This window comes from Hemiscyllium ocellatum, chromosome 14 (genome assembly GCF_020745735.1).
Source record: "Hemiscyllium ocellatum isolate sHemOce1 chromosome 14, sHemOce1.pat.X.cur, whole genome shotgun sequence".
NCBI lineage: Eukaryota > Metazoa > Chordata > Chondrichthyes > Orectolobiformes > Hemiscylliidae > Hemiscyllium > Hemiscyllium ocellatum.
The window spans coordinates 12,345,352-12,372,298 of NC_083414.1; the positions used below are offsets into that span (position 1 = coordinate 12,345,352).

General features: G+C 45.3%; 1 protein-coding gene across 2 annotated transcripts in view; it reads right to left on the reverse strand.

Moving 5' to 3' along the window:
- Positions 1-22,119, reverse strand: part of sema3b (sema domain, immunoglobulin domain (Ig), short basic domain, secreted, (semaphorin) 3B) — a 186,717-nt gene extending 164,598 nt beyond the window's left edge. Inside the window, exons 1-2 of one of the 2 annotated variants that reach the window (XM_060835365.1) lie at positions 22,031-22,119; positions 21,411-21,567 (exon numbers count right to left, since the gene is read on the reverse strand). In XM_060835365.1, coding sequence (XP_060691348.1) covers positions 21,411-21,519 — 109 coding nt within the window. In that variant the 5' untranslated portion in view covers positions 21,520-21,567; positions 22,031-22,119. Of the gene's footprint in view, positions 1-21,410; positions 21,568-21,818; positions 21,885-22,030 lie in introns of those variants that run through there. The other variant, XM_060835366.1, reaches the window with a different exon arrangement.
- Positions 22,120-26,947: the final 4,828 nt, after the last annotated feature.

Sequence of the window (26,947 nt, forward strand, 5' to 3'; positions counted from 1 at the left end):
CTGGGCCAGATCAGTCATGGTCGTGCATGATGGTGGGACAGACTGGAGGGGCTGAATGGCCTACCTCACTCCAATTTTTAAAGTTATGTTTATGTAATGTTATACTCAGGTGTAATAAATATAGTCAAAAACAGCCACAAAAGGTTTATTTCAATTGGAGAGACAGTTACACAATTAAACTGATGTCAAGAATGTGTATTACTGAATATATCACATCAGGGAATCCTCCACCTTCCCAGCTTCAGCTCACCTATCAATGAATGCATATAATCTATAAATCTGGTGATCCCAGTTTGAAAACCTATCAAAACAGTTGAAAATCGCAACACCAGGTGATAGTCCAACAGGTTTATTTGGAAGCACTAGCTTTCGAAGCGCTGCTCCTTCATCAGGAAACCTGTTGGACTATCATCTGGTGTTGTGCGATTTTTAAACTTTGTCCACCCCAGTTCAACACCAGCATCTCAAAATTATAAAAACAGTGGCTCAGTGGTGAGTATTACTGCTCAGAGTGCCAGGTTCAATTCCACTCTCGGGTGACTCTGTGTGAAGTCTGCACACATTCTCCCAGTGTCTGAATGTGTTTCCTCACACAGTCCAAAGATGAGTAAGCTAGGTGGATTGACCAAAAGGCATCTGAATGGATACATGAACAGGAAGGGTTTAGAGGAGTATACACCAAATGCTGGCAACTTAGGATATCTGGTCAGCATGCACAATTCAGACCAAAAGTTCTGTTTCCATGCCATACATCTCTATGCTAAATTGCTCTGTATGTAGTATCCAGGGATGGGCAGGTTAGCCATGATAAATGCAGGGTTATGTGGATGGGTTGGATTGGAGTGGGATGCTTTTTGGAGAGCTGGTGTGGATTCATTGGGCCCACCTGCCTCTTTCCACACTGTAGGGATTCTGCGATTCTAACCTTGTAAAACCATCACTGCTTCTGGAGTTAAAGTCAACAGAGCCTGTTCCTTTCAACCGAAGTAACTTGCAAATATTAGTAGCTGCTGACAAACTAAGTCACAGGTCACAGATCTAAAACGTCCTCTTGGACTTCAGATTCCAGGATTATCCATCGTCTGTGATCACACAGCATTGCCTTGTCCTTTGTGCCTACCAATAGTTCCATGTGCAGCATTTCCCCAGACTATTAATTTGAAGTAGCTCTAGTTAAGACATATTTAAGCTAATTTTGAGGCAAGGAATCAGGTGCCAGAATTCTTCACTTAAAAATAAAGAGCACCTTAGGGTCTTGTAAGCATTTTCACATTCATGCACAAAACTTTAAGCTTCCCGGGTTTACGATAGAGAAATTCGCTGCACGATCCTGGCAAGATCAAACTCCTTCAGCACAGGGTGGCTGCTTTGAATCCTATTTATTTGACTTTTAATGTCACTTACAAGTTGTTCTGACCAGAAACTTGGCACTGACATTGGAAAGCATAGTAAGGGGCCCTCTGCACTGTGCAGCTGGGAGGAATATCTGTGGCTGACAGCATCACCCAGGCATCATAGTCTGCCAGCTAAAGAGGTCAAAACCAAAAGGAGCCAAGTGCAAATGGAAAGGATGGGCAATGCCTTTCAAGCTAGAAAATGATACAACATTACAACACAGCAAGAGGCCCTTCAGCCCCTCACTCCTGTGCGGAAAAACCATCCTGGTCGCCTGCTCTTTCTGCATACCCTCGCAGTTATTGTTCCCTTCAGCAAAATTCTGTTTAAATTTTACCGTCAAACTTGCTTTCACTGCTCTTTACGGCTTTGCACCAGAGGTTACAATAACCCACTGTAACAATCTGGAGCCACAGCCTCCACGTCAATCCTCACTTCGAAGCCTGGCATTGAAACAGCCCCCTTATGAGGAATGTGTACATACCACCTGGTTAAACTGGCAGCATTCGGTAAGGAATTAAAAATCCACTGGAGGACAACTAGGGTACTATTAACTAGAAATGTGACAGCTGCTGCCAACAGCTGGCTCTCCATCCTCAGTCAGTCAATCTCTCTTCTGTAGCCACGCCAGTGGTTGGGTTGCAGATTGTGAATTCGTGCTGAGTAGGGAGCAATGTTGAGGGTCCACAACTGCCCTAACTCTGGCCATGTTGAGCCACCGTACAGAGAACACTGCCCACCCACGACCACACCATGCCCCTAAGCCTTGGTCAGTGCCAGTTGTAACTTTGACAGGAGGATTCCACTCTGAGTTAGAAGATTGTGGATTCAACATCCATTGCACAGAGGCAAGCAGAAAAATCTAACATTTCAGTCGAGTTACTGAAGAAGCATTGCCCTGCCAAATGTGCTATAGTTCAAATAAAAGAGGAGAGAGCTTCCTGTTTAATATTTATTCATCAACCAACAGTACAAAATGGAATATATGATCATTTATTCCATTCATAGCTGTGTGGTGATGACCAGATTATTTTGTTTTCATTTTCCCTACTATAGGGTGGTATTGTGGCTCAGTGGTTAGCACTGCTTCTGCTGCCTTACAGTGCTGAGGGCCCGGTTCAATTCCAGCCTTGGGTGACATCTGTGTGGAGATTGCATGTTCTCCCTGTGTTTGTGGATTCCCTCTAGGTTCTCTGATGGATTGACCATGTTAAATTGCCCATTGCACCCAGCACCTGCTGGGTGGATTAGCTATGGGAAATGCAGGGTACTGGTGGGATTCTCTTCAGAGGATTGGCACGGCCTGCTTCCACACTGTCAAGAATTTGGTATTGTTTGAGAAATATTTATTGGCCAGGGTTCCAAAGTAAACTCACATCCTTCACAAAATTAATGCAACATCTCTTGGAATCGTCTGAAGGGCCTTTGTTTATCACCTCCATCTGTAAAGGGCATCGCCAACAGTGCAGCACTCTCTCAGTGCAGCAGAGCAGTGTTAGCCTTGATTCTAGTGATCAAATCCTCTGTAGTGAGCTCAAACCCAAAACCTCTCTGAGTCAGCAGGGGAAGGATTCTGTCATGAAGTCACCATTCGGTATTCCTTTCTAGACTGTGAGCTGGATTCAAATCCTGTTACCAGAGAAAGATCGAGTGCCCAAACAAACCCCTTATCCCGGTCTCCATCTTAGCTGAATGTAGTAGTAACTTTCTTTAAAAATGGTAATAACTCTTACACCAGAAGAGCTGAACAAACATGTTTTCCTCAAGTGATAGCAACCCTTTGAAGACTACCATAAAAAATTCAAAAGCAAAAATGATATTAATAACTAAGTAGGTTAACAAAATTATGAGGGGCATGGATAGGATAAACAGACAGAGTTTTTTCCCTGGGGTCGGGGAGTCCAGAACTAGAGGACATGGGTTTACGGTGAGAGGGGAAAAGATATGAAAGAGACCTAAGGAGCAACTTTTTCACAGAGAGTGGTACGTGTATGGAATGAGCTGCCAGAGAAAGTGGTGGAGGCTGATACAATTGCAACATTTAAGAGGCATTTGGATGGGTATATGAAGAGGTTAGGCTTGGAGGGATATGGGCCGGGTGCTGGCAGGTGAGAACTAGATTGGGTTGGGATATCTGGTCGGCCTGGACGGGTAGGACTGAAGGCTCTGTTTCTGTGCTGTACATCTCTATGACTCTATAGAGATAGATAACACATGGGAGTTCAGCTCAGCTGTAACTTATTTACAATGCAGGCACTAAAGAATTTGCTATGGAGCTAGATCGGAGTAGAATATGCTAATGAAAGTTTAAATTGAAAACAATTTTACACAATTATCATTGACCACTGTTGAAATCTGGCATGCACTGCCTGTAAGGCTAGTTGACAGGGAAAACCACACACCCTTTAGCAAATACTTTGCTAATGTCATAACAGTCAAGGCTAAGCGCTAAATGCTGGAAAGTGGGACGAGTATATATTGAATGTAGTTTTTTGTCAGTGCAGATTCAATGGGCTGAAGGGCCTCTTCTATTCTATGAAAATTTAGCCAAGGCTTTTCCTTTTTTTAAGACAGAGAGAAAGCTACTAGAAGATTATGTGTCCCTTGAATGGATGTGACCTGTGTGCATCTCTGGGTAGATTCAACACCAGACAGGAGGGTAAAAAGCCACGCCCTTTTTTACTGTCGAAGATTCCAGGTGAGGGATGGTTCCAATGGTTGCATGGAGCAAATGCAGAAAAACAGAAGCCAATTCTGATGGGATTGAAATTCACCTCCAAACCTAACTTGATGACAAGAACTCAAGAGTGATCTCCTCAACTAGTTTTCATTGCAAATTGGATTCTAAGAAGTTATCATATTTTATCCTTTCACTTCCCATTAGTTAGCTTGAATTTTTTGTAAAATCTGATTTGCTTTGCCTCTCTCTGAAGATTACTTCACTTTCCCTACAGAGAGGGGAGATCGCATAAGGTATTGCTGCTGTTTGAAATTAGCTGTTTGGATTAATGAACCATCTCCTGCTTGTCATTATTCACTTGTGTTAATAAGGTGAGATATAGCATTAATTTGGAGATTCTAGTTTCCCTTAATTTGCTCCAGTAGGATATTGAAACTTTACCACGAAAATGGAATCAGCAACATATTACATTTTACAAAACGTAGGAGTTCATTAGGGTGTCATTTGGTAGTGCTCCCACCACTGGATGGGAAATTCTAGACTCCAGGCAAAAGTGAGGACTGCAGATGCTGGAAATTACAGACAAGATTGGAGTGGTGCTGGAAAAGCACAGCAGGTCAGGCAGCATCCGAGGAGCAGGAAGATCGACGTTTCAGCCAGGAGCTCTTCATCAGGAATGAAGGCAGGGACCCTCTGGGGTGGAGAGATAAATGGGAGGAGGGTGGGGCTGTGGAAGAGGTAGCCAAGAGTACAATAGGTGGATGGAAGTGGGGGTGAAGGTGATAGGTCAGAGAGGAGGGTGGAGCGGATAGATGGGAAGGCAGATTGGCAGGTAGGACAGGTCATGGGGACAGTGCTGAGCTGGAATTCTAGACTCCAGTCCCATACTAGGGCTTGTTGGTCCACGAATGATGCCTTAGTGACAGGTCCACAGTCAATGTGTAAACCCTTCCAATTCGCAGGGGTAAGAGTGGGAGAGTTTCCCAGTCAGTCATCCTGCAGAAAACCATGGCAAACCATTTGCTCATAAAAATGACCCAAGCCAATGCTAGGCCCAACTCTCAGACAGGAGGACAAACAACAATTCTTTAAATGTGGCTTTGTCTCCATGAAGATAGCAGATAGGTAGATGCGATATTGTGAGCTCTTCCCCATTCTGAGAACTGAGCACAGAAACTGAACCAACATTTCAGTGCAGTATGGAGGAAGTACCATGTTGGTGATGGTGGTGCCATCTTTCAGCTGAGATGAGACACTGTTGAATACTAAACACCCCTTCCAAAGAAAAGCAGGAAATCTTCCTGGGGCCCTTACGTTACAATCATTTCTGGTTATTGAGCCGCTTAGCTCGTGGTTATACACAAAACCATTGCTGTGCTTGTCAAAACAATATTGACTACATTTCAATTTTAAAAATCCATTGACTGCAAGGTGCTTTGGGATGTCTTAAAATGATTCTGGATACTTGTTAAAATCACAAAATGCAATTTCAAACTGCACTGTTGTAATTAGAATTAGGGAGAGTTTACATCACACCATGTTATTTAAATATCAGCATGATTTACTTGCAATCTCAAAATTCCCATTCACTTTCTACTATGTTATATTACCCTCTCTGCCATTTTCCAACATCCACCTCATGGCCTCTAAGTGATTTTATCAATGAAAAAAAGGGCAGCTTACGGTCATGAGCTTGCTTCCTGTAATGAATTGAGTTTGAACTGGCCCAACCAAATACCAATTAGCACCATTCAAGTCCTGATATCCCATTAGGAGACCCAAGGACCACTGACCCAATAGATCAGTGGTGCAACTGCCTATTCCGCTTTGAGGATATTAATTGAAATAATCTCAAAATCCTTAAGTAGTGAAGATCCAAATACAAGGGATGGGAATAGAGATGGAGGGGCCTGGATAGGGAACCAAAGACACTACCGGAAAACTGCTCCACCATTAATAGCCAGTTCATCAGCTGCCAAGACCTCAGATCCCCGAATGCCCGCCCTACATTTCAGCTCGATGCAAATCTCACCTTCCTCTTTCAAGATGGTCTTTGGACCCTGCCTTTTTGAGCATGGTTTTGGTTATATGTCCTTACAGCACCTCACATCGCTTGGTATTATACTCTGCAATACTGCCATGAAGCATGTTGGGACATTGTGTTAAAGTTGAATATAAGTTGTCGGTTTATATAACATTGTCCATTCTAAACAAAAATGAAAACCAAGACAATTTCTCACCCTTCCTTTCTAACTCCTGTCTCCAGTCAGTCAGTGCAGGGTGTGCTGATAAGATATATTTACCAACATTTCTGATACATGAAAGAAGGGTGAAATTTAACATTGAAAACTAAATTTCTTTCACGTATGTCCTGACTAAAGTAAAGGGCAATGCAATCAAGTGTTTGCACCCAGGAGAAATAACTGCAGCCTCTGTTGTGAAACTCGATCGAGACAAAGTGCCCACAAGTGCAGCCTCAGAGAGGGTCACAACAATAGTAACTCAGCAGGATCCATTTCGCCCAGGATTTGCAGTTCAGATTGATGTCCACCGTGTTGACAGTAACCTGATGCCACACTCTTGTTTGGGATCTGCAAAAGCTCTTTGCTTTGCATTTGATATGAGAAACATTGAGGCTAGCTTCACATACCAGCCGATGGTGTCGAGATGGAGAGGGGGTGGATTCTGGTATGCCCTGAAGTCAGATCGAGTGAATTGCAGAAAGAAACTCCCCCCACCCCGTCCAGCAGTAGTTGATCTTCTACTGGAGTATTACATACACAGGCTAATATTAAACCTATTCGATTGATTATTACAGAATATACATGGGAATTTAAAATGTCCACACAACATAGAGTAGCATCAGATAAGCCCAAACCTTTCATCTTTCACATTTCTTCGATCCCAACATTTATGGTCTCTATCGATTACCAAGGACAGCAAAAACAACTGGCATTTAAATATTGCCTTTAATTTCATAAAGCATCCCAAGGTGCGTGGTCAGACAGTGAGCTTTACACTGAGCCACTTAAGGAGACAGAAGACCAGTGGTCATTGCTTGACCGGGATCATTGTTTTCCAAACTTTCCTCTCTCGGTCTTCTTAAACTCTAGGTTAGCCATCCTCTACCTTCAAGCTATTCCTTAATGCATTGAGACCTGGTGTCACCCTATTACCTGCTTACCCATTTCCTTGTTTCCTAGGACTTTTCAAAATGGTCTTACCCATTGACCACAATCCTACAGATCCCAAGAGCTTGCCACTGAACTTTAATGCAATCATTACTTGCTTCACCTCAAGATCCACCACTTTCCACTTCATTGTGCCTCTTGTAAATTGGCTTCAACCCTTCATTTAGATTGTGTTAATAATACAGCTTATGAAAATGAATTTGCATGATTTTATACACTTAATCTTCATTGAAAAGTACAAAATTCTGAAAAGGATTTGAAATGGTAGGTGCTCAGAGGCGGTTTTCCCTGGTTGGAGAGTCCAGGGTCACAGCTCAGTCTCAACATGAGAGGGAAATCGTTTTGGACAAAGAAGGGGGACACATTTCTTCACCCAGACGGTTAGAAACCTTTGGAATTCTCTATCCCAGAGGACTGCAAATGGCCAGTCGCTGAATATATTCGAGACAGGGATAAATGGCATCAGCAAACATCTACGAAATCAAGAGATTAGGCAGAGAATAAGGGTGGCAGAGTGGTTCAGTGTTTAGTAGTGCTGCCTCAGTGCCAGGGACCTAGGTTTGATTCCAGTTTCAGGTGACTGTATATAGTTTGCACATTCTCCCCATGTCTGTGTGGGTTTCTGCTGGGTGTTCCGGTTTCCTCCCACAGTCCAGCCATGTGCAGGTTAGATGGATTAGCCGTGTTACAGGGATAGGGTGGGATGCTATAGATGGACTGAATGGCCTCTAACTGTGGGGATTCCATAACTGCAGATGGTGATCAGCCATGACCTTACTGAATCAGAAAGCAGTCTTGGGAGGGGGGTCAAGGGACCTGTTATTGCTACTGTTTTTTTTTAAAAAAAGCTTTTTGCCCTGACAAATTACAATAATTATGTGGAGCAGTACAAACCTCCAATGCAAGCAGATTGTGTTTAAAAATCTTAGCTCAGTGGTCTGCTGGGAGTAGCTGAGATCCAGATTGAGTTGTGCATGGAGCAAAGCCAAATTTGCAATCCAAACTGTGAGCTTTTCCTAATTTGTTCTACTGTCTCTGAAACCACTTTCAGATCATCAGATACCCAAAACAATGCAGATCTATCCATGGGAAATTGAACAGAAAGCCAATGTCCCAGATTCCCAAATTAACAACAACAATATGCTGAGGACACACTTTGTTAGCAGTCAAGGATTATGGGTAAATTATGTCAATGATGTCAATGAGAAGGTTTGACTTTCTCAATGAAAATTCTCCCTCAGGAGATCAGCTTTAATCTCCAAAATGAGAAGGAGGTCACAGTGCATCCTGACAGAATGACTCAGCTGTGACATTTCAGACTTAATTCCAAGCAAAAGAAAGATCTGCCATCCTAGAAACATGGTACAGTTTCTACAAATATGTATCAACAGGAATAGTATTTAATTGACTGCAAGTTGCTTTGGGATACTGTAAGGTGATAAAAGGTGCTATATAAAAAAAGTAAGTCTTTCTTCTATTCACAGAAATTGAATGGAAACGGACGGAAAACTGGTTAATTGACTTACAACAATGGTTTAATTCCTCAGGCAATTCAACAAGAACATCAGCTTGCATCTTTAAAGTGCCCTTAACATGGAGAAACATTCCACACCTCCCTTAAGCCATAGAATATGGATGGAATTTAACCATTGAAAGACCTGTTTGTGTGGATGGCCCACAGAGAAGCTAAAAGCATGGAGCCTCTACTTAATGCCTTGTCCCCGCTTTCCAGTAGCATACAGACTCTGGTGACAAAGGACCTTTAATACAATGCAGCCTGTACAAAACACTGCATTAGCACAAAATATAGAAGCCATGAATCCTGTAACCTCCTCCAGCTCTGTATCCCTCTGCATTCCCCCAATTCTGTCCCTTTACATCCGCTCACCAATGGTGACTATGTTTGCTCCTCTTTGGAGTGAATTGCATTTCTAACCCTCTGCACCTCTAAACACAACCCTCAAAATCTGTCCCTGAAACCAGCTCTTTTTGTTCATCTGCCCTTATTTAAGCAGACATCAAAAAACGTTTATTTTACAGCAGTCCTATCCTTATGACCCTTAATGCTAATAAAGACACAAGTGAAGTCGTTGCTGTTGCAGAGCTGAAACATGAAAGTTCGTGGAATGTAGAGAGACAGAGTGGAAGAACAAAAGGGGACAGATAGATGACAAAAATGGGCAGGTCTCCAGTTGGAAAGATTACTTGCTTGCTTAGTTTCCAAAAAGCTGGCTTTGTATCAGTAAAGAAGCACTCTCATTGCTGATCTGTTTAGCAGACAGCCTCCTGCCAGGTCGACAGGAAAGCAGAGAAACTCAGTCAGTTCTTGAGGCACATCTGTCCCATAGATTTTGCAAATGCGCACACAATTCGGATAATGCCCCATAGGCTCAGTGTCGTCGCACATATCCGGTCTTACCATCGTCCAGGCCTCTACTGGGGGAGTGGGAGGCAAATATGTGATTTCAAGCATTCAATGTTCCTGATGCTCGAAAGCCAAATCAGCTAAAGTCACTGGCTTCTCCGTATTCAGTTTCGACGGGCAGGAGGCTGGAAGAACACTGAAAACCAGGCAGCATCAGGAGGTGCAGAAGTCAGTGTTTTGCGATACCTTCTGCACCTCCTAATGCTGCCTGACTTGCTGTGTTCTTCCAGCATCCTGCTTGTCTACCTTGGTTTCCAGCACCTGAAGTTTTTTTTGTCTCCTTATTTAGTTCCCTGCCTGAGACATGTCCTTCATATTCAACTAATCGATGACTCTAATCGTTCTAAAGACACTGCTTCCTTTTTACAAGGGGCAGCATGAGGTGATAGGCCCTGAGTCTACTCGTGGGATGTGGGTATCATTACTTGGCCTAGGATTCCTGATGAACGGCTTTTGCCCGACACGTCAATTTTCCTGCTCCTCGGATGCTGCCTGATCTGCTGTGTTTTTCCAGCACCTCTCTAATCTTGACTCTGACCTCCAGCTCCTGCAGTCCTCATTTTCGCCTAGTATTTATTGCCCATCCTCAGTTGCTCCTGGAGAAGGAGTGATGTGGAGGTGACAAAGGAGCAGCACTCTGAAAGCTTGTGATTTCAAATAACCTTTTTGGACTATAACCTGGTGTCCTATGACCTCTAACCTTGAGAAGGTGGTGAGATTTAGATTAGATTAGATTAGATTAGATTTACAGTGTGGAAACAGGCCCTTCGGCCCAACAAGTCCACACCGACCCGCCGAAGCGAAACCCACCCATACCCCTACATTTACCCCTTACCTAACACTATGAGCAATTTAGCATGGCCAATTCACCTGACCTGCACATCTTTGGACTGTGGGAGGAAACCGGAGCACCCGGAGGAAACCCACGCTGACACGGGGAGAACGTGCAAACTCCACACAGTCTGTCGCCTGAGTCGGGAATTGAACCCGGGTCTCAGGCACTGTGAGGCAGCAGTGCTAACCACTGTGCCACCGTGCCGCCCTTCTTGAACCATTATCCAGTTCACTTTCTGTAGGTTGACCCACAATGCCATTAAAAAGAGGCAATTCCAGGATTTTGACCCAGTAACAGTGAAAGAACAGCCATACATTTCCAAGCTACGACATTGAGTGGCTTGGAGGGGAACCTGGAAGTGATGGTAGTGTCCCCATGTATCTGCTGCCTTTGTCCTTTTAGATGGAAGTGGTCATGGATTTAGAAGGTGCTCTTGGAGGATCTTGGGTGAATTCATTCAGACCATTGAACTCCACACTGTTGGTATCAATCTGATGCACATGCTGGCCATCTAACCCACTGTAGCAAAACTACCTCTTTAAAGATGTGAGGAATAGGAGCAGGAGTAGACCATTTAGCCCTCTCTCATTCCCACCCTGCCATTCTACAAGGTGATACCCTAGGCCTCAAGGATCCAATTGGAATATTTCACCAACATAATAATGGTAACCTTACCCACTCCACCCAAACTAGCTCATTACCATGACGCTTGCCCAGGTCACCAGAGACATATTACAACAAAGAACAAAGAAAATTACAGCACAGAAACAGGCCCTTCGGCTCTCCAAGCCTGTGCCGATCAAGATCTTCTATCTAAACCTACTTTCCAAGGATCTGTATCCCTCTGCTCTCTGCCCATTCATGTATCTGTCTAGGTACATCTTAAATGACGCTATCGTGCCCTCCTTTACCATCTCCGCTGGCAACACATTCCAGGTACCCACTGCCCTCTGTGTAAAGAACGTTTCACGCATATTGCCCTCTCACTTTGAACTCATGACCCCTAGTAATTGAGTTCCCCACTCTGGGAAAAAGCCTCTTGCTGTCCACCCTGTCTATACCTCTCATGATTTTGTACACCTCCATCAGGCCACTTCCACCAACCTCTGTCTTTCTAATGAAAATGATCCTAATCTACTCAACCACGCTTCATAGCCAGTGCCCTCCAGACCAGGCAACACCCTCATGAACCTCCTCTGCACCCTATCCAGAGCATCCACATCCTTTTTGGTAATGTGGCGACCAGAACATGGACGGTGAACAGTATGCCAAATGCGGCCAAAGCAAAGCCCTATACAAGTCCTATATTAGCCTGGAAATTCCTGCAGGAGATGTCAGGGACATGTCTGAAGAAGGATTTAGCTTCTGCTCACCTAAAGGTATTCCTTGATTTCAACCTAAATGTAGTCCTGGGCAGATAACTGGTTGTTGGCATTAAAGGTATCTGTTTTAGATGAGGGTGGTGGGAATTGGAAGAGCTGGAAGGAGGAGGAGTTCCCTGTAGATTTATTCAGGTGGGTTAATGATTCAGCCTGTAAAAATAACTCTAAATCTGTATCTTCCATTTTTTCCAACTACAATCCCTGGTCTGAGTGATTGATCGCTAAGGGAATCCGGTGCTGTCAATCTTACGGCTGTTCCTCCCCTATCATTGATGTCAATCCCTGGCAAGGTTGGCATGTCTGCATTTTGCTTTGCCAGATGGAAACATTTGGGGGGGGGGGGGGGGGGGGGGGGGGGCAGTTACGTGACACGCCCTATCGCCTCTTACTCTGTCAGTGAGGTCTACATGGAAGAGGTGGTAAGAGCAGGAAATGCCAGCTCTACTTCTGTTAACATTTTACAGCACAATATGACAGGGGGTGAACTGTTGGCACAACCTGGTCTAAGGTTTGCTGCTGCCCTACTAAACTGTGTCATTATTTCTGGGCAGGGAGGTTGGCTTCGGTGGGGGGTGGGGGCCTTGTTGTGGCTCCACCTACTGCCCAACTCTTCCTCTCCGTGAAGGCTTTGATTTATACGTATTGGTCAGTCACCCAAGTGGATACTGTCCATCGAACGAGCTTTGATGGAGGAAATGGAGTTTGTTGCTCAAAGTCACAGGAACAGCCAATCTCTGTGCTCACTCCCTATACAGGGGAGGGAGTGTCATCAACCAAACTATAATCAGGAGCCCAGACCCTGACTGATTCTGTCCCCACCCAGATGGGACTGGATCCAATAGTTGCTTTCCTCCAGTCAAAAACCAGAGGGACCAGATTTAAGGCGATCAGTGGGGTTGGCAAGAGGATAAACTGTTTTTTTAAATCCAATGAGTGTTTCGGATTTTTAATCACACTGTCTATTTAGGTAACAAATCCAGGTCGGAGAGTAACCTTCAAAAAAGGAACTGCAGTCAACCTGATAGAGATATGTTAGCACTGCTGCCTCACAGCACCGGGGTCCCACGTTCTGATTCCAACCTTGGGTGACTGCCTGTATGGAGTTTGCACATTCCCCCAACGTCTGCAAGGGTTTCTTCTGAACGCTCCAGTAGTGTTCAGAGGGAAATGGGTCTGGGTGGGTTACTCTGCGGAGGATCGGTGTGGACTTGTTGGGCTGAAGGGCCTGTTTCCACGCTGTAGGGACTGTTTCCAAGCTGTAGGGAATCTAATCTAATCTAACTGGACAGCTCGGTGAAAGAGCGAATGCAGAATCAATTGGCCGAATAGCTTTGGAAGCTGCTCAGAGGAGGCTCTCTCTGCTGATTCCTGGGGAGAAGGGGGTGGCTTCAGAGGAAACATTGAGCAGGTTGGGCTGATGTCCATTTGGAGTTTAGAATGGAAGGCGAAGACCCCCTTGTGGCACAGTGGTAGTGCCCCTACCCCTGGACCAAGGGAGCCTTTGTTTAAGTCCCATCTGCGCCAGAGGTGTGTAATAACATCTCCAAGAAAGTCGATTAGAAAAATAGATTTAACAGAATAGGAGATGACCTCACTCAAAGACAATTTTCTGATGGAAGGGTGGATTCTCCAGTAACTTCTTCCCAGAGAGTCACTGATTTTGGAAATTCTCTTCCACAGACAGCAACAGAGACTGGGTCATTGAATACACTCAAGGGTGAGCTCCGCAGAGTTTGATTGACAAAGGAGCCAAGGATTGTGGAATTCAGACAAATGAAGCGGTGGATCAGTCACGATCTTACTGAATGATGGGGTGGTATGGTGGCTTAGTGGTTAACGCCAGGGACCCGGGTTCGATTCCACTCTCAGGTGGCTGTCTGTGTGGAGTTGGCACATTCTCCCAGTGCTGAAAATGTGTTGCTGGAAAAGCACAGCAGGTCAGGCAGCATCCAAGGAACAGGAGATTCGACGTTTCGGGGATAAGCCCTGATGCCCGAAACGTCGAATCTCCTGCTCCTTGGATGCTGCCTGACCTGCTGCACTTTTCCAGCAACACATTTTCAGCTCTGATCTCCAGCATCTGCAGACTCACATTCTCGTCGCACATTCTCCCAGTGCTCCAGTATCCTCCCACAGTCCAAAGGTGTGCAGGTCAGGTGAACTGTCCGTGCTGAATTGCCCATAGTGCTAGGTGCATTACTCAGAGGGAAACATAGGGCAGGGGAATGGGTCTGGGGTCACTCTTCGGTGGGTCGGTGTGGACTCATTGGGCCAAAGGGCCAGCTTCCATACTGCAGGGAGCCTACACAAAGTCTGATGGGCCAAATAGCCTCCGCCTGTTCTTCTTTCCCTGTACTCTTAAATGGCCTCTTGTGTAATTCAATAACGATACAGGAATCCTGTCTGTGCACAGATCAGGCATCACGGACAAGGTCATCTTTCTGGTCTGCTGTGATTCTTTTGTGGTTGACTTTATCAGTCGTGACATAGATCATGGTGCAGGGAGATTACGTTGTACAAATTTTAGTTTCATACAGCTGCTCCTATTGCTTGAATGTTTAATAAGGGGGAGGGGGGACATAATTCTAAATTGAAACCAAATAGATTAGAGGGAACAAAAGGAAAAGCCTTTTCACCCAGATCGTGAGGGGGGGGGGGGGGGGTGAGGGGGTCTGGAATGCCCTGCCTGGGAGACAGGGTAACCCTTTTTTTAAAAACAACTTTGGAAGAGCTTAACATTCAAGGGCCAAATATTGGAAAGTGGGATAGGTGTAGATTTGATGGGCCGAAAGGTCTCTGTTTTTTGTGACATGAATGTGGTGGGGCTAGGGAAGCAGTGGGATTAGCGAGCTGGCAAAAAAAAAGCTCTCTCAGATCCAATGGGATAACTGAGCATCCTTCTATAGTTTAAACCTGGAGGACCCCCCCTGCTGTCACCCGAGCTAACCTCCCCCTCCCCGGGAGAAAACACAGGGACGGCTTGAGAAAAAGACTGCTCCTTCCCCTCTACACCCTGCTCCCAGCCCGGGAGGCATTCTGTTGTGACCCTCCAAACCTCAGCATTCGACTTCCATACAGCCCACGAGCAGATTGTAAAACACCAAAATCCTCCAAACCAAACATTGGAGGACACGCCTTTATCATAACACAGCAGCGATTGAAAGAATCAACTGCTTTTGTCATGGCGTGAGGGAAAAGATTTAGAAACTCCCAGGTACATCTCAAATGAAAGCAAATTACTGCAGATGTTGAAAATGCAGATGCCTGTCAGTGGACAGAGACGCAATGAAATCCTGCATTGTTAAGATCTCTGCTTCTCAACAGTGCAAGGAATGTTGGCAAACTAAGTAAAAAAAAGGGTATTTTAGATATTTATTGCTCCCACATCTAATCCCAGAGATGGTACTGCCCCTTTAAGAGAGATCAGTGCAAACTCCAAATTCAGAGAGTGCTGAGTTTACATACACACTACGTGCTTTATTAGAATAGCTTACGACAAAAGCTATCCGGTAACTGGAGCTGAGGTATCTGCTATAGACTTCACAGGCTTGGAGCGTGTATAAAGCCCCGAAAACCCTAACTGAGCTGACGCAACAACATTCAAATCGGATTTTCGATTGTACCGCTGGACTTCCCACACGTAGTGAGGCATCAGGGTGGGTTTACACCCGGCGAAAGTGAGGTCTGCAGGTGATGGGGATCAGAGTTGGGAGTGTGGTGCTGGAAAAGCACAGCAGGTCAGGCAGCATCCGAGGAGCAGGAGAGTCGATGTTTCGGGCAAAAGCCCTTCATCAGGAGCATTTACACAGGGACAGATCAGCTACCCATCACTTTGGAATTCCCTACCCTAGAGGGTTATCGATGCTCAATCCTTGGAGCATGTTTAAGGTCGGGACAGGCAGCTGATTGGTATCTCAAGGAAGCGAGAATGGAAAGTAGGGTTGAAACCCAACATCAGTGGTGACCATATTGAACAGAAATACAGACTCCAGTGGCTGAGTGGTCAACTCCTGCTCCTGTGTTAATCCATTTCACAAACTGACATTCAGTGTGGTGCTGGGGGCTCCAAAGAGATTACAGGGAGCCGTGCTGGGGAATGCGATACATGATCCTATGAACTAGAGGACCCAGATCTTTTTGTTTGAAGCAACATGCCTGATCGGGTAGACCTGAGCTCAGAGGCAGGGTATCAGCCCCAGGCGTCCCTCAATGGGGAGCATGCATGTCTCTCAGTCAGGGAGTCAGAAAGTCATACACACAAGGAACAACTGTGGCCACTCAGCCCTTCAATTCTGCGCCCCCACCCTTTTGAGAAAGGGAATTCCAAAGACTAGCAACCCTCGGTTGAAAGAAAATGTTTCCTCATCTCTGCTTTAGGTAGGTTCCTATCCTACTTAATACCAATGCCCTGTATTACTGAAGCATAACCTTTCTGAACCCAATCCCCCTTGAAAGGATCATAACATGCCATTAACACTCCTGATCACTTGCTGTACTTATGCATTCAAGACCCACATTAGGGTTCATACAGCAATTTCACCAGGTTCCTCATTTCCCCACCCCCATATTATCCCAGGTCCAACCTTCCAACTCGGCACTGCCCTCATGACCTGTCCATCTTCCTTTCCATCTATACGCTCCACCTTCCACTCTGATCTAACACCTTTCCCCCTCCCCCCCCCCCCACCACCACCACCCACCTTTATCTACCTAATGAATAGCCAGCTACCTCTCCTCCCCATCCTCAACCCCCTCCCATTTATCTCTCAGCCCCCTTGGGCCACTCCCTCTTTCCTGATGAAGAGCTTATGACTAAAACATCGATTCTCCTGCTCCTGGGATGCTGCCCGACTGGCTGTGCTTTTCCAGCCCCACAGTTTTTAACTCTTATCTCCAGCATCTGAGGTCCTCACTTTCTCCTCCCCCATAGAATCATAGTCAAGAATCCCTACAGTGTGGAAGCAGGCCCATAGATTCCACACCAACCCATTGAAGAGCATCCCACCCAATCCCTGTAACTGTGTATTTCCCATGGCTAACCCACCTAGCCTGCACATCCATGGACACCACGGGGCAATTTAGCATGGCCAGTCCCCCATAACGTGCATGTGTTTGGACTGTGGGAGGAAACGGTAGCAGCCAGGGGTGATCCGTGCAAATGCAGCAAGACTGTGAATATTCCACATAGTCAGTCACCCTAGGCTGGAATCAAACCAGAGAGTTCCTGCTGCTGTGAGGCAGCAGTGCTAACCATTGAGCCACTGTGTCACCCATAGCTGTTCAAGGTGCACTTGCTGAAGGTTTCATCTTTCAGATGAAATCTTAGACTTACAATGTTAAACCCACTCTATTAAGTGGAGGTGAGAGATCCCATGACTAACTCAGGGAAGGAAGTGGGTGTCATCCCCAGTATTCCAGCTAATATTCATCTCTCAATCAAGATCACAATAAAAAATATAATTTGCTATCATAGGAACCTTGTTTTCAATCACTGCAATCAGGGCAGAATGCTGCAATAGATAGAGGGCAGGAAAGTGAGATTCAGGTTTGGAAAGTATGTGAACCCATGTTCCCAGACTTTGGGGAAAACCATGCCAAATGTGGGCAGCACAGCAAACAATCATTCCCCTTTTAATCATTAAGGCATGGGCTGTGTCTCTTCAATCTCACATTACGCTTCCTGAGATGACCATTTCTTCCCTCTTTCCAACACATGCCGGAAAGCCGAATTGTGCAAACACTCTCTGGAAATTTCTGCCTGCTGTTTTCCAAAGGAATTTATTTTGACTCTCTTCCCATTTTTGCTCCTCACAGAGACACTGAACCCCAGGAGCCCTTTGCTGTCACGAATTCCCTATTCATCTCCTCCTCCTTGTTTTTCAGATATGTGAGCTCTGCACCGGAACTCTGGATTTCATAGAAATCCAATGCGTCAAACTCAGGAACTCCTTCACTCAGAGAAACAGTTCAAACAGTGATTATAGCAGCGAACGCCATAGACACATCCAACACAACCAGCAAAACCCCACAACCCCAAACAGATGGCCTGTCCAACAAACCTGAGCAGTATTTAACACCTACACTTGACCTCTCTCTCTCTTAGAACACTAACTCTTTCAACCTTCGAAGCACAACAGACCTAACCTGACCACCTCTGCCAGTACTAACTCATATTGGCACATTGGACAATTCTGCCACATGACTATATAGTTAAAGTTATATGTATAGAAAGTGTCAGCTATGACTCAGTCAGCAATACACTGAGTCAGAACATCCTGGATTCAAATTTCACTCCAGGGAGTGGAATTCAAAATCCAAATTGAGATGGCAGTGCAATACTCAGCGGGAAGCTCTGTGCCAGTAAAAGGTGTCTTTCAGGTAAGACGTTGAACATACATGCTTGCTGAGGAGGAGTGTAAAAAGGTCCCTAGAAGGACAGACAATATGGTCATCATTATTCACGGGAGCTTCCTCCTCGCGAACTAACTGTGGTGCTTCTGCCATTCTAACCTTAACTGCACTTCAAAAAAAACATTGTTAGTTGAATTGAATTGATTGTCACGTGTACCAAGGCACAGTGAAAAGTTTTGTCTTGCAAGCAATACATGCAAATCACAGAGTTAAGTAGCGTAGATAAGTAAATAATAGGTAAACAGCAGCAAAAACAAAAACACAGGTACGAATGTTAGGAGTTGTAACGTGCTTTGGGATAGTTATTTGTGAGATGCAATACAAATGCAATTATTTCCCTGCCCCATCAGTTCACCAACACAAGCCCATCAGTCAGTGAGCAGCCTAACCATTAAAACAGTTTTTTTTACTAGGTTAAAAAGACATAGTTGCACGCATTTGGACATGGAGATACAGGAGACAACACATTGACATGTGTTTCCCTCGACTGTTTTTTCTGGAAGAGGGCACTAGCCTGAAGCCAATGGATACAGAAATATCAGACACAGGAGCAGGCCATTCAGCCCTCAAGTGCCATTCATGTAGGTCATTGTTGATCTTCTATTTTAACACGGCTTTCCTACATGATTATCATGTTCTTTGATTCTTGTTACTATCTGGAAATCTGTTCAGTCTTGAACACTCAACATTTTTCACATTACTTAGGGACATGTGACAATAATAAATCAAATCAACAACTGAACATCCACAGTCCTCTGGGGTGAAAAACTCCGAAGATTCTGATGGAAACAATTCCTCTTTATCTCGGTCCGAAATACGTTATCACTTACTAACAGTCTATGTACCTGGTATTGGACCCTAACTTTTCCACCAAGGCTAACATCCTTCCTGCAACCAACCTGTCGATCCTTGTGGCTTGAGGCATGTGCTCCATATGAAGCAATGCTAATCAGGTGTCTCTCCTACTGTTACTGCATGCTAATGGCGTGTATTGAAAGAACTTTCCGGATCGATGCTCAACCTATTTCCCATGTTAGAGTTGCACCTTCAATGGTTATCAAAGCCTGAAGTAGAAATTATATAAAGTCATAGAGTTACGGAGCTATCCAGCACAGAAACAGATCCTTTGGTCCAACTCATCCATGCTGACCAATATTCTAAATTGGTCTAATCCCACTTGCCAACACTTGGCCCATATCCCTTTAAAAATGAGCCTCATTCCTGAAGAAAGGCTTATGCCCGAAACGTCGATTCTCTTGCTCCTCAGATGCTGCCTAGCCTGCTGCGCTTTTCCAGCACCACACTTTTCAACTCTGGTCTCCAGCATCTGCAATCCTCACTTTCTCCATATCCCTCTAAACTCTTCCTACTCATAAACCCATCCAGGTGCCTTTTAAATGTTGTAATTGTACCAGCCTCCACCACTTCCTCTGGCAGCACATTCCATACACACACCACCTTCCATATGAAAATGTTTCCCCTCAGGTCCCTTTTAAATGTTTCCCCTCTCACCCTAAACCTATGCCCTCTAGTTCTGGACTCCCCCACCCCAGGAAAAAGACTTTGGCTATTTCTCCTATCCATGCCCCTCACGATTTTGTAAACCTCTATAAGGTCACCCCTCACCCTCCAGGGAAAACAGCCCCAGCCTGTTCAGCCTCTCCCTGTAGCTCAAATCCTCCAACCCTGGCAACATCCTTGAAAGTCTTTTCTGAACCCTTTCAAGTTTCACATATCTGGGGCTTCTAGATCAGAGGCAGGAATGCTACCTGCTGTGCAACAGGACTCCCTGCACCCATTGATACACACAGGCATCAGCTCCAACATTTCAGTGCCCCTGGAATCACACTGGCTGCCAAACTCTATATTAAAGGCACCCTCTGAAACAGGTGTTGGGTGCCAACACCATTACTCTAAGGGCTGAATGGCCTACTCCCATCTTCTAAATGCAGCATAGGTTCCGGGTGCCTGTTTAGAAGAACAGAACCATGGGAGACCAAGTAAAAGGAACTTAATTTCATTTCCAGTAGGTTAAAGGGAACCCGGATTGTGCTAACTCAAAGCTGATCCGTTCCCTCCTGGAGACCATATCCCACTACCACAGGAGCAATGCACATGTTTTCTGGGCAGAGACTAGATTCCCTGTGCCAACTCTCGATGGGATCATCCATGCTGAGATCTCACTGTCCATCCAGGCAGGGGAAACTGGGGGTTACAAGTAAGTCAGGAAAGACCTAAAAAGAGAGAGCTCAGAAGAGCTAGGAGGGGACATGAGAAGTTGTTGGCGGATAGGATTAGGGTAAACCCTAAGGCTTTCCATAGGTATGTCAGGAATAAAAGAGTGACGAGAGTTAAATTAGGGCCAATCAAGGACAATAGTGGAAAGTTGTGGAGTCAGAGGAGATAGGGGAAGCACTAACTAAATATTTTTCGACACAGTGTTCACTATAGAAAATGAAAATGTTGGCGAGGAAAATACAGAGATACTTGTATCTAGACTAGAAGAGATTGAGGTTCACAAGGAAGAGGTATTAGAAATCCTGCAGAGTGTGAAAATAGACAAGTCCCCCGGGCCAGATGGGATCTATCCTAGGATCCTCTGGGAAGCAGGGGAAGAGATTGCCGAGCCTTTGGTATTGATCTTCAAGGAGGATAGCAAATGTGGTTGCCTTGTTCAAAAAGGGTAGTGGAGACAACCCTAGAAATTACAGACCAGTGAGTCTCACTTCAGTTGTCCCGACTTGCAGATTAATGGGGTGGTGGGTCTCACAGCCGCTTAGGGCTGGGGGGGGAGTGGGTATGCGGGTTAGCCGCCAAAGAGCGACCGTACACTGCCTGGGACAGCCTGAAGTGGTGAAAGGGCGCTATATCGATGCACGTCTCCCCGCGCTGTGATGCATGCAGGTGGAGCGCAGCTCGGTGCGGATTAAGTCAGGGCTGAGATTCGCTGCCTCTCGCAGTGTTTCAGAGATCACTGGAGGATAGAGATGAACAACAATTGAGTTTCACCTGCAGAAACAAACAGGGTCGGAGTGTCGCCCTGGAATGAACCGGGTCCCCCCTCCCTCCAATCCCGGACAAAGTCACTCACCCTTGTAAGACAGCTTCAGCCTGGGCTTGTTACTGAGGGTTCTGCCCTGGCTTCCGAGCGCCTGCACGATGAGCAATTGGAGTAAGAGACACTTGGACAGAGTCGGCATGGTCAAAGCCTCCAGCGTGGAGTTGCTCCCTACCCTCTCAGTCAAACCCTGCAGAGAGAGAGAGAGAGAGTGAGAAAATAAACCAGCAACAAAATGAAATGCAGGAATCACACAGCGGCTTTAGACCGAGCCCTTTCCAAACGGTGAGACTCCCAAAGCGGGCACACAGGTAACAGCAACACAGGGAAGAAAAAGCCGAAAGTTTACACAGAGTCCCCACCCTTTTAAATAGAAAAAAAGAGCTAATGGGAGGGTGGGAAATAAATAAATACATTCCACTTTAGTGAACCAATTCCAACCTGCTGCGTCCCCCCCTATGTTTCTACGCTGCACACATTCATTGCCCTCCATTCTAGAAGCAACAGTTCCTGGAATCCACTTTTAATTTAGTTTTTAAAAGGTTCCAGCCCTCTGGTGAATGTTTGCAGCCGAACAGGTACAGAGGAGGGTTTTGTTTTGAAAATGATTTCCTCCTCCTACCCCAATCCCTCCCTCCTCTTCCCCGTGTTACCTGGGTCCGTGTCTCGCTGACAGGAGCCTCCTTTTCCCCAGCCTGAATATGTCCCCTGGTATAGCTACATTCTCCTCAGTGTGTGAGGCAGCACTGGCTCACAGAGATGCCGGGAGCAGGGGAAAGGGAGGGGTGAAATGCGTGCGTGTGTGTGAGAGAGAGAGCAAGCACGCTGCACGGTGAAAAAAAATATATAATGAACAGAAAAGCGCTTTTCAACTTTTTCAAAGCGACCCTGCTAAAATACTTAATCTCCCTTCAGTATTCCAACAAGGCTGTTGGGGAGGGGTGGTTGGTAGGATGTCAGATGTGACACAATAGTGAAGGCTGCTTTTTTCTGTCTGTGTGTGTGTGTCTCTCTCTCTCTGAAACTCCATACAAATTGCCGAATAAATTACACAGCCCAGTGACCCAACTGATGATAGACAGACTGCCCCAGCACCAGGCAGTGGTCCAGGGTTGTGTTGTGAAGAGACACCCAACCCCCATTATTTCCCCAAACTCCTTCCCATCAAACTCTGAAAAGATGAGGGTTGAATTTTTAGAGAGGGATGTTCTGTCTTCCTGTACTCAAGAGGCGAGTGTGAGGAGAAGTGTGACTATAATGGGGAGGCAGACACTCTCAGAGAAAAGTTGCCACTATCCTCAATGTGTCTGATAGTGACTTTTCCTTTTAAAACTTGGCTTTCTGGCAGTGCTCAATGGAGATGAGGTTGATGCCTGCTTCCATCCAGCAATCTGCTTTATAATTTAACCCTCTGACTCCTGACCCTCTTTACCTAATGGTCCTTTTCCACCCGACGCTATGTCTGTCAGGATGATGAAAAGGAAGAGCTGACAGGGAAGGCTGGGTTAAGTGTATAAGTGATTCCCCACATGTTTCAAGAGCCACCAGGGTCCAATGTCATATACTCAGTTAAGAGGGAGCTCATGGTTTGCTAGAATGGGACAGTTCGATCGGGAGACGCAGGCTGTTTGGGTTATTAGATTTATGCAGTTAGCACTCTGAAAGAGTGATGAGCAATCAAAGAAAAATATTTGACATTCACAAGTGCCTTTCACATTTTTAAGGCATTCCAAAGTGCTGCACAGTCAACTGATTTATTATAAAGGATAGTCACCATTGTTAACTGGACAAGTGGAGCAACTAAATTGTCAGTTTCCACAAATCACAAATGAGATAGTGGTTGTCTGGGGAAGGACATCAATCAGGACATAACTCCGCTGCTGTTCACTCAAGTGGGATGATTTATTTACACCCAAAAGGGCAGGCAGGATCTTGTTTTGACATAGAATCCCTACAGTGTGGATACAGGCTCTTCGGCCCAACAAGTCCACACTGACCCTCTGAAGAGTAACCCACCCAGACCCATTCCCCTACCTTACATTTATCACTGACTAATGACCTACCCATCCCTGAACAGTATCAGGCAATTTAGCACAGCCAATTCAGCCTAGCCCACACACCTTTAGATTGTGGGAGGAAACCCACAGGGGAGAAAATGCAAACTCCACACAGACAGTCGCCCAAGGCTGGAATCAAAGCCAGGTCCCTGGTGCTGTGAGGCAGCTGTGCTAACCACTGATCCATCATGCAAGACATCCCATGCAAAACACAGCATACCTCTGACAGTGTGACACTCGCTCAGTGCTGCACTAAAACGCTGACATTGATTGCTCACTCAATTCTGTTGAGAGGGATTTGATCCTGACAAGGTTGTTGACACAGAGGTCAAGGAACTATCAGCTGAACCAAACCAATATGTGTAGTAATGGAGTACCTACAATGTTGAAGGAAAGGTCCTGAACTCCAGCAAAAAATATGGATTTCTCAGATATGTATTCTTGGTTTTCCAGAACAAGGAGTTGACCTTGACCGAGTGTTGCAGACTGGCACATTCCAAGGTCCATGATGATGTGTTGCATCACTGTCTAAGGTCATTCATGGAATGCGTGTGCCACTGACTGGGCCAGCATTTCTTACCCACCCCTAATTGCCCAGGGAGCATTTAAGAGTCAACCACATTGCTGTGGATCTGGAGTCACACCAGGTAAGGATGGCAGTTTCCTTCCTAAAAGAAAGGGTTTTCTTCCCTTGACAATGGATTCATGGTCATCATTAGACTCCTAGTTCCAGATATTTATTGAATTCAGATTCCACCATCTGCCATGGCAGGATTCAAACACAGGTCCCCTGAACATTAGACCACACTTAGAATATTGTGTTCAGGTCTGGTCGCCTCGTTATAGGAAGGATGTAGTTGCTTTAGAGAGGGTACAGAGGAAATTTACCAGGATGCTGCCTGGATTGGAGGGCATGTCTTATGAGGAAAGGTTTAGGGAGCTCAGGCTTTTCTTAATGGAGCAAAGAAGGATGAGAGATGACTTGATAGAGGTGTACAAGATGATGAGAGGCACGGATAGAGTGGACAGTCAGAGACTTTTTCCCAGGACAGAAACAGCTGTAACCAAAGCGGCATAACTTTAAAGTGATTGGAGGAAGGTTTTGGGGAGATGTCAGACGTCAATTCTTTACACAGAGAGTGGTAGGTGCATGGAATGCACTGCCAGCAGTGGGAGTAGAGTCAGATACATTAAGTACATTTAAGCGACTCTTGGATAGGCACATGGATGGCAGTAAATTTAAGGGTATATAGGTTAGTTCGATCTTAGAGTTAGATAAAAGGTCGGCACAACATCAAAGGTCGAAGGGCTAGTACTGTTCTATGTTCTGTTCGCTGGGTCTCTGGATTAATACTTTAGTGATAATACCACCTAGACCATCACCTCCCCTCCACTCTGTTATGGGGACCAGTCTTTGTTTTTGGAAAAATCACCTAAATGCCATATCTCTGCTTTCTAATTAGCGTTACATATTATACATGTTTAGGGCAGCACTGAGGCTCAGTTGTTATTCTGTGATTCAAGGTAGACATTGGAAGGAAGCAGCTTTTTTACTCAAATTACTCTCCTGAGATTTTTCTTCCCTTTCCAGTATATTTTTCTTTTTGTATTCATTCATGGGACATGGATGTCCCAGGCTGGGCCAGCATTTATTGCCCATCCCTTACAATCTTCAAGAAGTGATCATGGATTCCCTACAGTGCAGAAAGAAGCCAATCAGCCCATCAAGTCAGCACCAACCCTCCAAAAAAGCATCCCACCCATTGCCCTACTCTACCCCCATAATTAATCCACCTAACATTCACATCCCTTAAGACGGCAGGGCAACTTAGCACAGCAAATCCATCTAACCCGCACACTTTAGATTGTAGAAGGAAACCTGAGCACCCCACACAGACATGGAGAGAATGTCCAAACTCCACGTAGATGGTCGCCCAAGGCTGGGATCAAACCTGGGTCCCACCGAGCCTCCATGCCGCCTTTCTTGAAAGATGCCAGTTTTTGGAGTGTAGGCGCTCCTATGGAGCTGTGACAGAGAGAGTTCCAGGATTTTGACCCAGTGACAAAGAAGGAATGATGATATGTTCCCGCGTTAAGACAGTCTGATTTGGAGGGGATCTCAGAGGTGGCGGCGTTCCAAGCAACAGACTCCCTTTGTTAATCTAGGCGGTAGGCATGTAGGTTTGGTGGGTGCGATCAGAGGTAGACAACTACCCAGAGGGTGGCTGAGTCATAGTAATTTTATTTGAAGTCCTATAGTCTGTGCTTAAAAGCATTGTATTCCACCAAAGCCACAGTGAGGCCTTAACAATGAAATGTCTGGTGTATGCTGTCACACTGACAGAGGTAACAAATTTGTCATCCCAAGCCTTGTTGCCAGCACTCTATTCCAAACCACTTGTGTCAGTACAATTGAGGTCCCAATCCCATCAGCCATGACAGAACAGGCTTGTAGGGCTGAATGGCCTACTCACTCCTCATTCAAATGTTTAGATGTTCTTCCGGTGAATTTACCATTGAAATTCAATAATCAATCCAGAGATTTTGTTTTAGAAATGTATCTCATTTGATGGAATTTGCAGCTTAATTGCTTATACATTGACACCCGCAAAAATGTTTAAGGAATGAGAGGAATTCACAGCTGGAACTCAAACGGGCTGATTCACACTGAAGCTGCTGCACCAGAATTGTGCCATTCCCTTCCAGCTGTTTCGAATAATCTCGACAGATGTGGTAACGAGATCAAAGATTTTTTTTAAGGCAGCGCGCCTTGAGGTTTGAAGCAGAATTATTTGTTTTACAACATATCAACAGGAGGTTTACAAACATGGAGAAAAACCACCAAATGATATTCCTGTCACACGGCCAAGCTTTAGTCGATCGATTATTTCAGGGAGTGGCAAGATGGGGTGATCTTCAACTCCCTGGGATATCCACTTGGACTTTGGACCCTCACTTTGACTCTCGGCTGCTCAGAGACCGTCAGACACACGAGGGATTTGTCTGTACAAATTGTCTGTCCCTCAGAAACATATCCACTGGGAAATCTTTATCCTTTCACAAACAGTGCTTTTTTTTAAGAAAAAATTCAATTGACTTCAACATAATGTGCACATGATACAAGCTAACTGTGTTTGGCAAAGTCGCTCACTACAGAATTAATAACTTTATAGCTACTTAATATAATTAGGGCAGGTAGACCTAGACTATTTCCCCTTGTGAGGGGAATACATTAAAATGAGACCAAGACTGTTCAGGGTTAAAAATCACACAACACTGGGTTATAGTCCAACAGGTTTAATTGGAAGCACACTAGCTTTCGGAGTGCTGCTCCTTCAACTACCTGATGGAGTGTCGCTCCGAAAGCCAGTGCTTCCAATTAAACCTGTTGGATTATAACCTGGTGTTGTGTAGTTTTTAACTTTGTACACCCCAGTCCAAGCTGAAAATGTGTTGCTGGTTAAAGCACAGCAGATTAGGCAGCATCTCAGGAATAGGGAATTCGCGACACCC